This window comes from Acromyrmex echinatior, chromosome 4, assembly GCF_024713525.1.
Source record: "Acromyrmex echinatior isolate Ae372 chromosome 4, ASM2471352v2, whole genome shotgun sequence".
Lineage (NCBI taxonomy): Eukaryota > Metazoa > Arthropoda > Insecta > Hymenoptera > Formicidae > Acromyrmex > Acromyrmex echinatior.
The window spans coordinates 6,112,883-6,125,083 of record NC_141855.1 but is presented as its reverse complement, the minus strand read 5'-3'; the positions used below and the strand labels follow the sequence as shown (position 1 = coordinate 6,125,083).

Sequence of the window (12,201 nt, the reverse complement as noted above, 5' to 3'; positions counted from 1 at the left end):
ATTAATAAAAAATTATCTAAATGAGAGTATTAAACGATGATAGATAAATGTATACACAAGCATCACTGACTGCGTCTCCCGTCCCACATTTCACATTATTTATTATAAAAAGTCATCATCCTTAAGTTAATATCGCGCTTCTGTCTTTCATCATGTTTACTGTTTAACTTGTGGTTGATTTTGATATATGTTATATATCGTTATATATACGATTCATGATTATGACTTATGATTAGCCGCTAGTGCATTTAATACTAAGTAGGCAATTTTTAGCGTTTAAGGTTTTAGCGTTCAGAAAATTCATGTTCGCGACGAGTAACATTCGCTCAGCTCGTTGATCAATAGTGCAAAGGTATCATCATGTCGTTTTAGGTCTCCGGTAATTAAATATTTCTTGAACCGTAAACTTTACTTTGAAAAGTTTCAAACAAATTTAATTTAAACTGACATAATTACAGAGGCAATTTAATTATCTGTTCAATCACGAATGCAGATATTATATTTTACGTTAATGCTGTGCTTTACAAATAATTATGATGACAAAATATGCACGCGATCAAATTTGAGCAGCGATTCACTCGCAGAGTGTATGAATCTTCATGTGCCATTAAATATCGTTAAGCACCGCGAGGTATTCGCGCGTCTTCGAGCGCGTTTTGAGTCTCTGAGTTGCTGTAAACTATTTTTTTTTCTTTCTCGTCTAAATAAATAATAATGTGAAAATGTCACAGCAACCTTCTCATTTTCATCATCCCGTTACTAACTACATTACAGCTGAACCTGAAGGAGCTCTTTTCGAGTTTAAGGCGGCTGCCACAATTTCAAACTGATGCACAACACAAATAGCGATACTTAATCAAATATATCCACGGAAAAATATTGCAGGCGCTAATTTTTTAGAGAAATATGACATTTACACGAAGAAGTTATATTACATTTAGTTGTTACATTTAGTAAAATGTCTATCGATTTCAAGCAACGCGATAGTAATACAAAATTATACACACATAAGTATATGAAATATTTCTATATCTAATATTTCATGTAAATCGTCCTTATAATAACTTGATATTTTAATAGAAAACAATATTTTTAATATTATATAATTTTTATTTCACAGTTTACTTGTGACATTTACATCTAACATTAAAATGTTTGAATATTGTCTGATAAGTATAGCGCTTGAAATATTTCTTTTGGGATTTTTCTAATGTCATCAATGCACGCGAAATCAGCGTTGCACGATCTAACGATTCAAACATCTATCAAGCCACGACAGTCATCGATGCACAAACGTATGGTGGTTGGTGATCAAAATGGATAATCTGCACTGGAGATTTAGCGATTTTTGGTGAGTGGGAAAAACTTCAAAAACTGCTTTCCTGATGGTCTCAAGAAAAATCCATGTTAAAAGCAAATTTGCTGATTTAACAAAAAAGCGATTTTTAAAAATTCAGAAATCTTAGAGAAAAACTTGTTTAATAAAAAAAAATGTAATCATAAATATTTTAATATTTTTCGCACTTAAAATATTCGAAAGTTTATTGTATAACGCTAAGCAAGATGTACATTAAATTTAACAATATATAATACTTTTGATAAATATTTTTGATGAACTGTGGATTTTGATAAATCCTTGAGGCTGTAAGAATTAAAAGAAAGATCAATTCAAGAAATATCGATTGTTTTTTTAGAGCCCGTCACTATCGCAGTTTGGGCCGCACCTCACAAAATGGTCACTCTTGCGTGTAGAGTCGGATCTGTGTCATCGGAGGCCAAATGCCACTGGATTCACGCTCCAAATGTTCACGTATATCAAAACTCCAGCAGGCAGCTTGCAAAAAAAACAAGGTAACATCTTTTGCAGTATATTACATACCGCGGAAAGTTTCGTGTCTTTTTTTCTCCTATAAATATATCTCTTGAAAAAACGATACGAACTTTCCGTGGTATTTACCTAATACATATTATATTGTCTTTCTTATTATCTGCATCCATTGTAACGCACATTTTTTTTGCCGTAATGCAGGCACAACTTGCAAATGGATTACACTACAGGTGTATGCAAGCTGATCTTCAAACCGGATCACACTGATCTAGGACAATGGACCTGCCGATTTACAATCAACAATGATAATGCCGATGTCGAGATAGGAAGCGCGACCCTTGTTCTGTTGAATACTTTAACAGGTCTTTGCTTTCATTGCACACATTTTATTAGAAATCTCATTATTCATTTTTCATTTTATAGTTTATTAGTTTTCCATTTTTATTATATCTTGTACATCCTTCTCGCAACACAAGAAATAATTTTTGATATGTTTTGTATCGCGTGCAGATGAGAAACTAGGATGGATTGTGGGGACTCTAACGGCCGTGGTTTTGTTTCTGATGATAATAGTAGTGGTGTTGGTGGTGTGCAAGGCGCGAATCTTTATCCGTAAGACACCTGAAATTTTGGAAACCTTACCTCCTGAAAAAAGGAAACGAAGCGCGAGATCATGCAGAGAGAAACATACTGAGAATCAGGGAAAGATCAATTTTCAATTTGTTGAAGACAACAGTCACAGTTCGAGCCTTGAGAGCGTCTTGCCTAACAGAAGTCCACGTGTGGAGAAGGTTCACGGAATACCATCTAAAACCTTCGAGAATGGTGTATTATAATATATTAATTATCAATATTTAAATTAGAGAAGCAGAAAGACTATGTTTTGTAAAAGTTACGAACACTTGAAAATTAATATTTCGTATAGTATGTATAGAACTTTAACAACTTTCATAAATTTGTGTAAATATATAATTTTACAATATATATGTATAATTAAATACATGCAAAATAAGGACATATTCTTACAATTTTAACATTATTGTATATTTCTAGCATAAGAAATAATTACATAAAAACAGATGTATGTTTTCTTAAAAAATTTTGTAAATGTACATTTAATAGTCAATACTCTAGATCTTTTCTATCGCATCTAATTGTTATCCTTTTTCCATGATGCTAAACAATCATCTCGATACATATTGTATGTTATTATATGATGCTCACAGTGTTCTTAGAATTATTTCATTCTTATTGTTGATCAAATGTTAAATAAGAAAAATTGTCATTTAACATTGTAGCGTCAAATGGAATCTTTGTATTGTGAGTGGCTCACAACTGATGGTCATTACATGTTTTAAGTTGATATATTAAATAGCGCGTAGGATTATCAATTAATATTTATTGATTAAACACGTTTTTATAGAATTTTTCTTTAAAAGGAAAAGAATCATTATAATACATCCTTTTTGAATTTGTGTCAATATGTCTATTATAAAAAAATATCACAAGAGTGGCTGTAATAATATTCTTTAACAATTCATATGTTGAGAGAACATTACGCAAATTTACTAGTGTAAATATAAATAGACAAAAGAATTTTATTAATTTTATAACCAGTTTGATGTTATCTTCAAAGAGAAAAGGCGCGATCATAACTGTAAAGTGTAGACATAATCGACCTCTTCCTATAGAAGTGATGCCAGCGAATGGTAGGATTGCGACAGAACACCAGCACAGACATTCTCTTTGTCTCATCGTGCATGTGTTGCAGCAAAACACGGCAGTTTACGATTTCATCACAAACAATAATATTGGTAAAAAATATCACAAAAATGTGTACAAGTTGACAATGATCTCTCAATGTATATTTTTTATAAGTAAATATTTATTACTATCAAATTCATTTATATATTGTATAATGATGTAATTTCAATTGATAATTAAGCAATTTAATTACATTGATACTCATAGGCATCTTAAATTGATCTTAATATTCTGTAAATATCAACAAGTATCTGAAAAGTAGTAAGATCAATCAAGCATTAAATCTTAATTTTTTTAGTAAACAAAATAAATAAAGTAACAAAATTTTGTAACAAAAATGTAGTAAAAATGAAAATTAAAAATTTATAGAATTAAAACAAAATTGGAATATTATTATATTAAATTATAAAGTGACTTGATGAGAAATGAGTTATGAAATTGAGACTTAATTGAAACATGACAGTAATAATTATTTTAAATTCATTTCATAAAGGTATGATTATATTTTCATAAAGATTATATTTTCATAAACATTTGTCGAGAAAATAAAAATATAATATATATTTATCTAGAAGCTATATTTTGATGCTTCACAAAATTAATTTACCAAAGATTTATCTTCATTGCGACAAAGATCAATATTAAATTTGTTTTTAAAAAGCAGACACCTGTATATGTATGTAAATAAATGTAAAATTATTTTCACTGCAATTTATTAAAAAATATACAATATGTTAGAAAATAACTAGAAAAATAAAATAACAGTAGCACGCACTTGTGATAATCTAATAAACATGTAAAAAAGCATGTTGCAAAATATATTTTTACATAATAAATTACACTTATTGATTACTTATAGTATACAAGCGTAGTATATAATAACTATATTAATCATGTTATTTAAGAGCATCTAGCTGAGTTTGGATTTTTTCTAAATTATAATAAAGCTCTGTTAATTGCTTCTTGTCAAACTCCACTGTTAATGTAGATGACTTATCACCAGTCAGACCTAGTTGGAGTAATGCTACAGGTCGTGCATCTTTGGAAATTGCAGAGGACGATGATTGCACATTTAGGCACCAGTTGATATCTTTCACCTTGTCAAATAAAAGAGAAATGTAGTTTAATAAATATAAATTACAAGAGATATATATAACACAGAATAAAAAAGACTGATATTTTTAGTCATTGAGTAATATGTGTAATATTAATTTTTTATGAATATTATACATTTTATTTTTTTGCTTTTGAATCATGAATTGTTTAGTCTTGAAATATTCTTGTAGCAAAAATAGAAATTAATTTCACATTAAATTGATGTACATTTTAATATTATTGATATTAAATGAATATTCGGTAAAATTACAAGGAAATTATTTATAGACGAAAAATATCTCTTCAGCCAAAATTCAAACTTAGACCTTCCTACTTTCTAAGTAATTTCTATAAACATCTTATTTCAAACACAAAGATTTGTAGTGATATTTATTGTGACAAACAATAAATATTAAATACCATCTAAAAAGGATATTATTTTTCAGTCGATATAGAAATATATATATTCCTTTCTCAATCGCCCCATGATCAATGCACACTAATTGTATAATTCGTTAAATATCTTTTTTTATCTATATTGAAATACCTGAGTAGGAAAAATAGACTGTTGCCTTAGATTCTCTACAATACCCTTTCCATAAGTCATCCAGGCATTTGTAAAGATTGATACTTTTTCTTCGTCTAATTTAAAATTATCTTTTATGACTGCTTCCATAACAGACGGTTTGACAACGCTACATGCAGCCTGTGTGTAGATAGATGTAATAGTATCCAGTAGAAGAGCTAATTCATCTTTCGTCAGATCTAAGGAAACTAGCAGCTTTTCCTCTTCCTCTTCATTGAACACCTTCGTGTCAATGCTCGACTGTAAGGTCTGGCATATGCGGTTAACAAGAAGCCGGAATTTGCTATTATCCACTCGAGCCACTATCTTCAAACCCTGCTCCAGTCTGTTAAAACAATAATACAGATAAATTTGCATGTTACTGATAAGATTAATTTAACAAGAAAATTAAAAAGTTGTCACACTAAGGTAATGTACTATGTTCAGCTAATATAAACAACACAGACCATGAAAATAACAAAAATAAGATTATTTTCGGAGCGCTTGTAAGTTTGCTTTATTGGCTTATCTATTATCTTTTATGTTGCTATTAACTATCAAAGTACGTATGCTAATAATGTTTATAATATTTTAACGCATATACTTTAAAGTTATGTTGATCCAAGCAGCCATCTTATAGGTGAGATGAATTCTTATGTATCATTTTTCATATAACTTCTAGTTGTTATGTCATAAATCCATTTCTCTTCGAAAAAAAGTCTTGAAAAACTGAAGCTCCATTCATGTAATGTTATGAATTCCTAACATTCTTGATTTGCTAAACGTCACTAAACACTAAGCGTATTCATACTGGCTCATACTTTAACCTTTAACTGGCTTTAACCATAGATTATATATATTTAGATACTTTTATCTTACTTTGATAAGATACTGCACAAGTTCTACATGATCTACACTCGACTGCAATACAGTGCGATCTAATGGTCTTGGTTTTCCTGGTTTTTCATCTCGAAGAGATAATATTTCTTTATAATATTTCTTTGCTTATCCTCCGCTTGCTAGAATATTTTTATAGGATCGAATTATGCATATGTTCGGTTATAAAAAATTTAATAGATAAAAATATGACATGTTCCTTATAATCAATTAGTGAAATGCATTTCAATTTTTTATTTTAAATTCTTTAAGAAAAACTGTTATATATAATTTATTGAAGATGATATTGCCGATTACAAACATTATAATTATGATATAATTTGTCTGCATTTTTAGATATAATCGAAAAAATATGGATCTTGTAAAGCCCACAATTATTTCGAGAAATATATTTGTAATTTTTGTTCTATCGATTTTTAATAACGATAGAAAATCGCAATTATTTCGAATAATCAAATCTGTAAAAAAAAGACTTTGCAAACTATACTACTGTTCGCTATAATTTACATTTTGTCCGCGAAAACAATGAAATCTATTAATAGAAATATAATGGTAGACTACAAAAACTGAGGAGAAACTAGCTGTTATTTCATAACTGTTTAAATGATTATGAAATGACATATTATGATCAATTTCTGCTGACAAACTAATAGCATATACTACTAACATTTTGTTTGCTGAATATAAGTTTCATTCTTCATTTAAAATATTTCTTATATTATAATGTTAATCGTAAAGATTTATATGATAATTATTTGTAATATAATTTTATTAATAATAAATATTTAAAGTATTTGAAAGAGAGGAATGAGTTTCGCGCGTTTAACAATATATTATTATAACTATAAGAAAATTCTATTTTGTATCTTTGAATCTTTACTATTTTTAGCATGCTTAAAAAAACTTCACTTGTTAAAGATCCATATTCAATTCTTGTAATTGCTATTCTATATATGTACACAAATAACATTAAAATTTTTCGGAAAAATTACAGAAATAGAATCCTTAAATCATGAAATTTAATTTTACGATAATTAGGTTAACACAAATTATGGCATTCCATGAAAAACAGAAATAAGTTTAAATTCAAATTTGATCTTCCGTAAATGGAGATTCAGTAAGACGCTTTATCATTTTTTCCTATAAAAATTGCAATTGTAATGAAACCAAGAGGAAAATAAAGTTCACATAGTCATAAACTTTTTCAGGAGGCTAAGAATTGATTTAGGCTACAGTTTATTAACTAAGAAGAAATATAGAGAACCATCTTTATTTGTATTAGCTGTTGAACACATTTTACCATTTTTTAATCTTAAACATACATGTTATTACCCTCACTGATCGACAGTTATATTTATTACATACGAAGCAAAAATAATGACATTGAAAATTATAAGAACTATTGTCATATTGTCACCGAAATATAAGATAGTGGAGCTTTTTGAAACTAACTCATTACAAACTAAGAGAAATGATGATTTACATCTGACAATTATTTAAAAGTTTTGAATAACATGCAAATCAATAATTAATTTGGATTAATTACATCAAATGAAATTAATTTTAATTGTAATATTTTGGCTTTATGTCCAATTGCAGTTTCTAATTATTAAATGACTGCCATTAATATGCTTGTTTTATACATTATTAGCAAAATTCAAAACAAATATTTTTTCACTCAACGTTTCTATACATACATAGGTACATGTGAGAACCGAGGTAAGGTAAATTTTATATATATATATATATATATATATATATATATATATATATATATATATATATACGTGTGTGTATGTATGTATAATGTGCAATTATAATAAAAAGAAATATTTTCTTTCAATTTTTAAAAAGTCACGAGTTTGACACAAAATCATATTATGGATTTAAACAATACTCTTTTCAAAAATATTCTTTCTCTTGGAAAAAAAAAAATGAATAAGATTTACTCATAAACACATACTAAGTATTAGTAAAGTTAACATAATCAATTTATCCAAATAAAAAAATTTATCTAGATAAGCTTTTTTTTCAAGAATTAATTTATATAAATAAAATATTGTGAAACACGCATGTTCAAAGTTAGCTGTAGAAATGGCGCTCTCTTAAGTTTTTCGTCGGCGAACAGTCATAACGTTACAAGTCAATCTATTTTCGGGAATGTATTTTGATTCGCAGAAAAATATTCGTATTCTATCTCCGATGTATAGTCCAAGGTGTGTATGTGTCGTTTATAGGTATAAGATACAATGTGTGTCCGTGCGTCGGAAACAATGAGGACTAGCAAGTAGGTGGAAATATTATGTTGCACAAATGTACCCCTTTTCCAGACACCGCACCGTTTGTTTTGATGAATTAGAAATATATTATTTCTAACATTATCGGTATATTTCCTTATCTTAAAATTCTAACGCTAAGTGAATATATAATATGTATGCACGTGGATGCCAGTACAGAGAACACCGTTTGTTTATGCTTTACATTAAAATGTAATAATTGCGATATTTTCTTCAAAAATATCGGATTTGTGTCGCTATTTCCAATTAACAATTGCAAGAAATACTATGGGAGACACACACAATCATCCTGAACACAGAAAGTTCTTAATGCAATAAACGTCAAAATGTTTTTTCTGGATTTTTTCTTCTTTTTTTTTCTTTTATGCTCGCCATCTTCTCTCTGAAAATGCACAGACGATCTGCCCTGGCTTCACACTCGGTAGTTAAAATTGCATCTATAGATTAGGTCTGTCTGTCAATAATAAACATGAGAGAATATTAGGCCGTGGCCTCCTCCGCGTCGCCGTTATTCTCGGCTTCGGAGCACTTCTCCTCGAGTCTTGACTTCTTTTCGGGACTCGCACCATCTTGTGCATCCTCTGCTGCATCAGTTCCGGCCGTTGATTTCCTCTTTACGCAGCAACTGTCGGCTGGAGCATCTAAAATCGCAAGCAGAAAAATTATATATTAAATATACTGTAAATCTTTTTTTTAAACACAGAATGACAAAAATTTTTCAATAATAATATATACCTGTCGAGTCTCCGTTTTCTGTAGATTCTGCTTCTTTCTCATCAGTCTCCTTCTCCTCGCTCGAGCCATTCTCTTTGGTTTCCTTTGTATCTCCATTTTCAGATGCTTTCGAATCTTCGTCAATTTCCTCCTGCACCACCTTTTCCTCTTCCACTACCTTCTTCTGAGGAGTAGTGACTTTTGTTTCCCTGAAAATCATAACGTAGATATAGTATTCTATCATGTTATATCAATATAATGTATTAAAAATTTGTCCTCTCTGCTTTCTTTAATATTAAATTTTATTATTTTTTCTCTATTTTTCATACCTCTCTATTTTTATCTCTTATATCAAATTTTGTTTATCAAGTATATTTTAGTTTTAACATTTAAAAGAATGCTATTTTCGGAAACATAGTATCATAACAAAATTTATCTATCTATACACAACAGATTATGCATGTAACTAAATTTTTTGTTTTCGAATATTGATTATGGAAATATTCACAATCAGGATAACTTTATAGAATAATGAAATGATTGTTAAAAACATCTCATTTTTTATTTAAATTATGCGATTGCAATGATTATAATTTATCATCTATATCGATATAAGACACATACATAATAAATGATTACATAAGCAAAAATTCATAACAATTACTGATAAGCAAGTTAATTCAAAAGTAAGCAGTAAGATCAATGAAAGTGATATCGTTTTAGCAATATTAACGCCAAGAATTATAACGGAACCGCGATAAAAAACCACGAATTCGTGCGATTATATATTTCCCGGCAAGTCGTTGCTGGCGCGCTCCGGCTTCGGTATTTGCTGCCGTTTCACATTGCTGACTAGCAACAAGGACGACGTGACGAACAGAGAGAAATAGAGATAGGACGCCGCCAACAGTGGCGGCATCTAGCGAGTTTAATATTATATCGTCCCCGCAACACCCCACCCCCCTCAGTCACCCCCTCAATCGCCCCTTCACGTCGCCGACCGTCGCGACCGCCAACATCGCAATTACTACCACCATCGCGATGCTCGCACCGATCAACCACACTGACGAGGCTTCAGCGTGGCGAATCGTTGGACGCTCGCGGTCGTAAACGCGGCGTGTAATACGTATAACGCCGCGATACATACGCGTCTCCTTACATGCTTTCGACATCGTATCTCACGCGTGCAAGGGGAACGCGAAGGATATGCCGTTATACTCGTCTTGAGAGTCACGGGGGATCGGAACCGGTATAATTGAAAAACCGATCGATGGATAAATATAGATTGTCTCTCCTTCGCGCGCCTATCAGGAGCATCAGGCTTAAGTCTCGTTGGAGATTATATCGGTTTCGCTTCGCGGAGGATTCCCGACGATGAAATCGCCGCTGTCGTCATCATCATCGTCGGCTACGTCTAATCAACGCGAGTCGACAGATCGATACACGTCGTCGACCGCTTTCGGGCCGATGCGCGAGACGAAGGGCCGAACACGATTTCTCTCGAGGAGAGCGAGGGAGAAAGTCACGTGAGAAGAGAGTCGGGACGGAAAGAATCGTCCTCGCAATGTATTCATTCTGTCTTTCTCGAGCGAGGGTGGTTCCCGCGAAAAACGACGCGTGCGTTGCATGTGCGTGTGTGTGTGTGTATATGTATGTATGTATATACGATGTATCACGCACGCGCGCGCATGCACGCACATCTACATAGACGACGTAAACAAACGAGCGAAGTGGTCGGAGCGGAGAGGAGCGCGAGGGACAAAAGGAACACGAGGCCGCCACCGCCACCGCCGCCGCCGCCATCGCCATCGCCGCCGATCGGTGGCGGCGATGCGCTCGTCTTCGATCGTGCGCGGGCGGACGGTCGAACGGAGGGACACGAAGAGTAGAAAGGAGAAACAGAGAGGATCCGACGCGGGACGAGACGATGCCCGCCATAAAACCCGCTTGCAAGTAGAGCACGCGTTGGGTCGGGTCGGTTCGAGTCGTACGCGCGGCAAGGGCAGGTAATTTCCAGCGATCGTTAGGCGTACCGCGAATCGGCCTGAGAGTATTGTCGCAAGCGTGAGATAGATAGAGAGAGAGAGAGAAGAAAGAGAGGGGCATCGCTCGCTTATTCGTTCTTTTCCCCCTTCCAGGCGCGCACCGCACGTCCCCCCTTCCTCTCTCCTCGTGCTCGACAATCTTTCTCGTCGTTGTCGTCGTTGTCGTCTTTGCGATAATTCGAAAGCGATCGAACAAGGGCGATGAGGAAACGACGACGACGACGACGACATCGACGTCGGCGACGAGAATGATCGACGCGGGGAAAGATCGGCGAGAACGTTAACGGCTTGGCGCGCAACAAAAGGAGGGAACCGACGCCGTACGCGCGATTTTTCTTCCATCGAATCGATATCCGCCGCTTGCCGCGTATTTACGCACCGGCGGACGCATATATATTACTTACTTGACCTCCGTGTCCGCCATATCGATCGATTTTGATCGTAATCCACACACGTTCCCGCACACGAACTCGTGAAAGCACACCTCAACCGACACGGCGGTTACGCGTCTTCTACGCACCGGTAAGCACACGTCGGAGATTCCGGTAACACCGCTGCCGCGTACCGACGCGCAAATGGCAGAGAGAAACGCGCACTGATTCGCTCGAGACTCGAGCGACTCAACCCGGCCGGCGCGGCGGGCCGGCGGCCTTCAAACGCTTTTCTTTCCCGCTCGTTTACAGATGGCGCTCCGCTCGCCGTCGACGACACACGCACGCGCGCCGTGCACTACAAGGAGTACAAGGGGAAAAGCTATCATCGAATGAATAATGGGCAACGAAATATTAGAAACAACTGGGAAGGTAATATTTAATGCTCATGACACGCGATGTCATCGCATCGCTATATTTTTATTCAATATTTTACATCCGACAGAATCGCATATTTACATGACCAAAAGAATGAATAAATGATGTAATATGTTCATTTGCTTTGTAGCTTAAATATAATTTTGATTAATTATTAAATAAATGTTACGAAACAATATTTTATGTC

General features: G+C 33.5%; 3 protein-coding genes across 4 annotated transcripts in view; 1 reads left to right on the top strand and 2 right to left on the bottom strand.

The window, feature by feature from the left end:
* The window catches only part of LOC105151924 (uncharacterized), a 33,062-nt gene extending 30,085 nt beyond the window's left edge, over nucleotides 1-2,977 (top strand). For both annotated transcript variants that reach the window (XM_087405097.1, XM_011065907.2), the window contains exons 9-11: nucleotides 1,695-1,851; nucleotides 2,030-2,190; nucleotides 2,339-2,977. In XM_087405097.1, the coding sequence (XP_087261223.1) occupies nucleotides 1,695-1,851; nucleotides 2,030-2,190; nucleotides 2,339-2,664 (644 nt within the window). In that variant the 3' untranslated portion in view covers nucleotides 2,665-2,977. The remainder of the gene's footprint in view (nucleotides 1-1,694; nucleotides 1,852-2,029; nucleotides 2,191-2,338) is intronic.
* Nucleotides 2,978-4,288: 1,311 nt separating this feature from the next.
* Vlet (COMM domain containing 10 protein valette) lies at nucleotides 4,289-6,135 on the bottom strand. The gene is made up of 3 exons (XM_011065908.2): nucleotides 5,857-6,135; nucleotides 5,235-5,598; nucleotides 4,289-4,689 (listed from the first exon to the last, which is right to left on the bottom strand). Exons 1-3 carry the CDS (start codon nucleotides 5,883-5,885, stop codon nucleotides 4,489-4,491), a joined length of 594 nt encoding a protein of 197 aa, XP_011064210.1. The 5' UTR covers nucleotides 5,886-6,135; the 3' UTR covers nucleotides 4,289-4,488.
* Nucleotides 6,136-7,403: 1,268 nt separating this feature from the next.
* Nucleotides 7,404-11,852, bottom strand: LOC105151926 (uncharacterized). Its single transcript, XM_011065909.2, has 3 exons — nucleotides 11,610-11,852; nucleotides 9,182-9,369; nucleotides 7,404-9,087 (listed from the first exon to the last, which is right to left on the bottom strand). The coding sequence occupies exons 1-3, from the start codon at nucleotides 11,627-11,629 to the stop codon at nucleotides 8,927-8,929; spliced, it is 369 nt and encodes a 122-aa protein (XP_011064211.1). The 5' UTR covers nucleotides 11,630-11,852; the 3' UTR covers nucleotides 7,404-8,926.
* Between the last annotated feature and the right edge of the window lie 349 nt (nucleotides 11,853-12,201).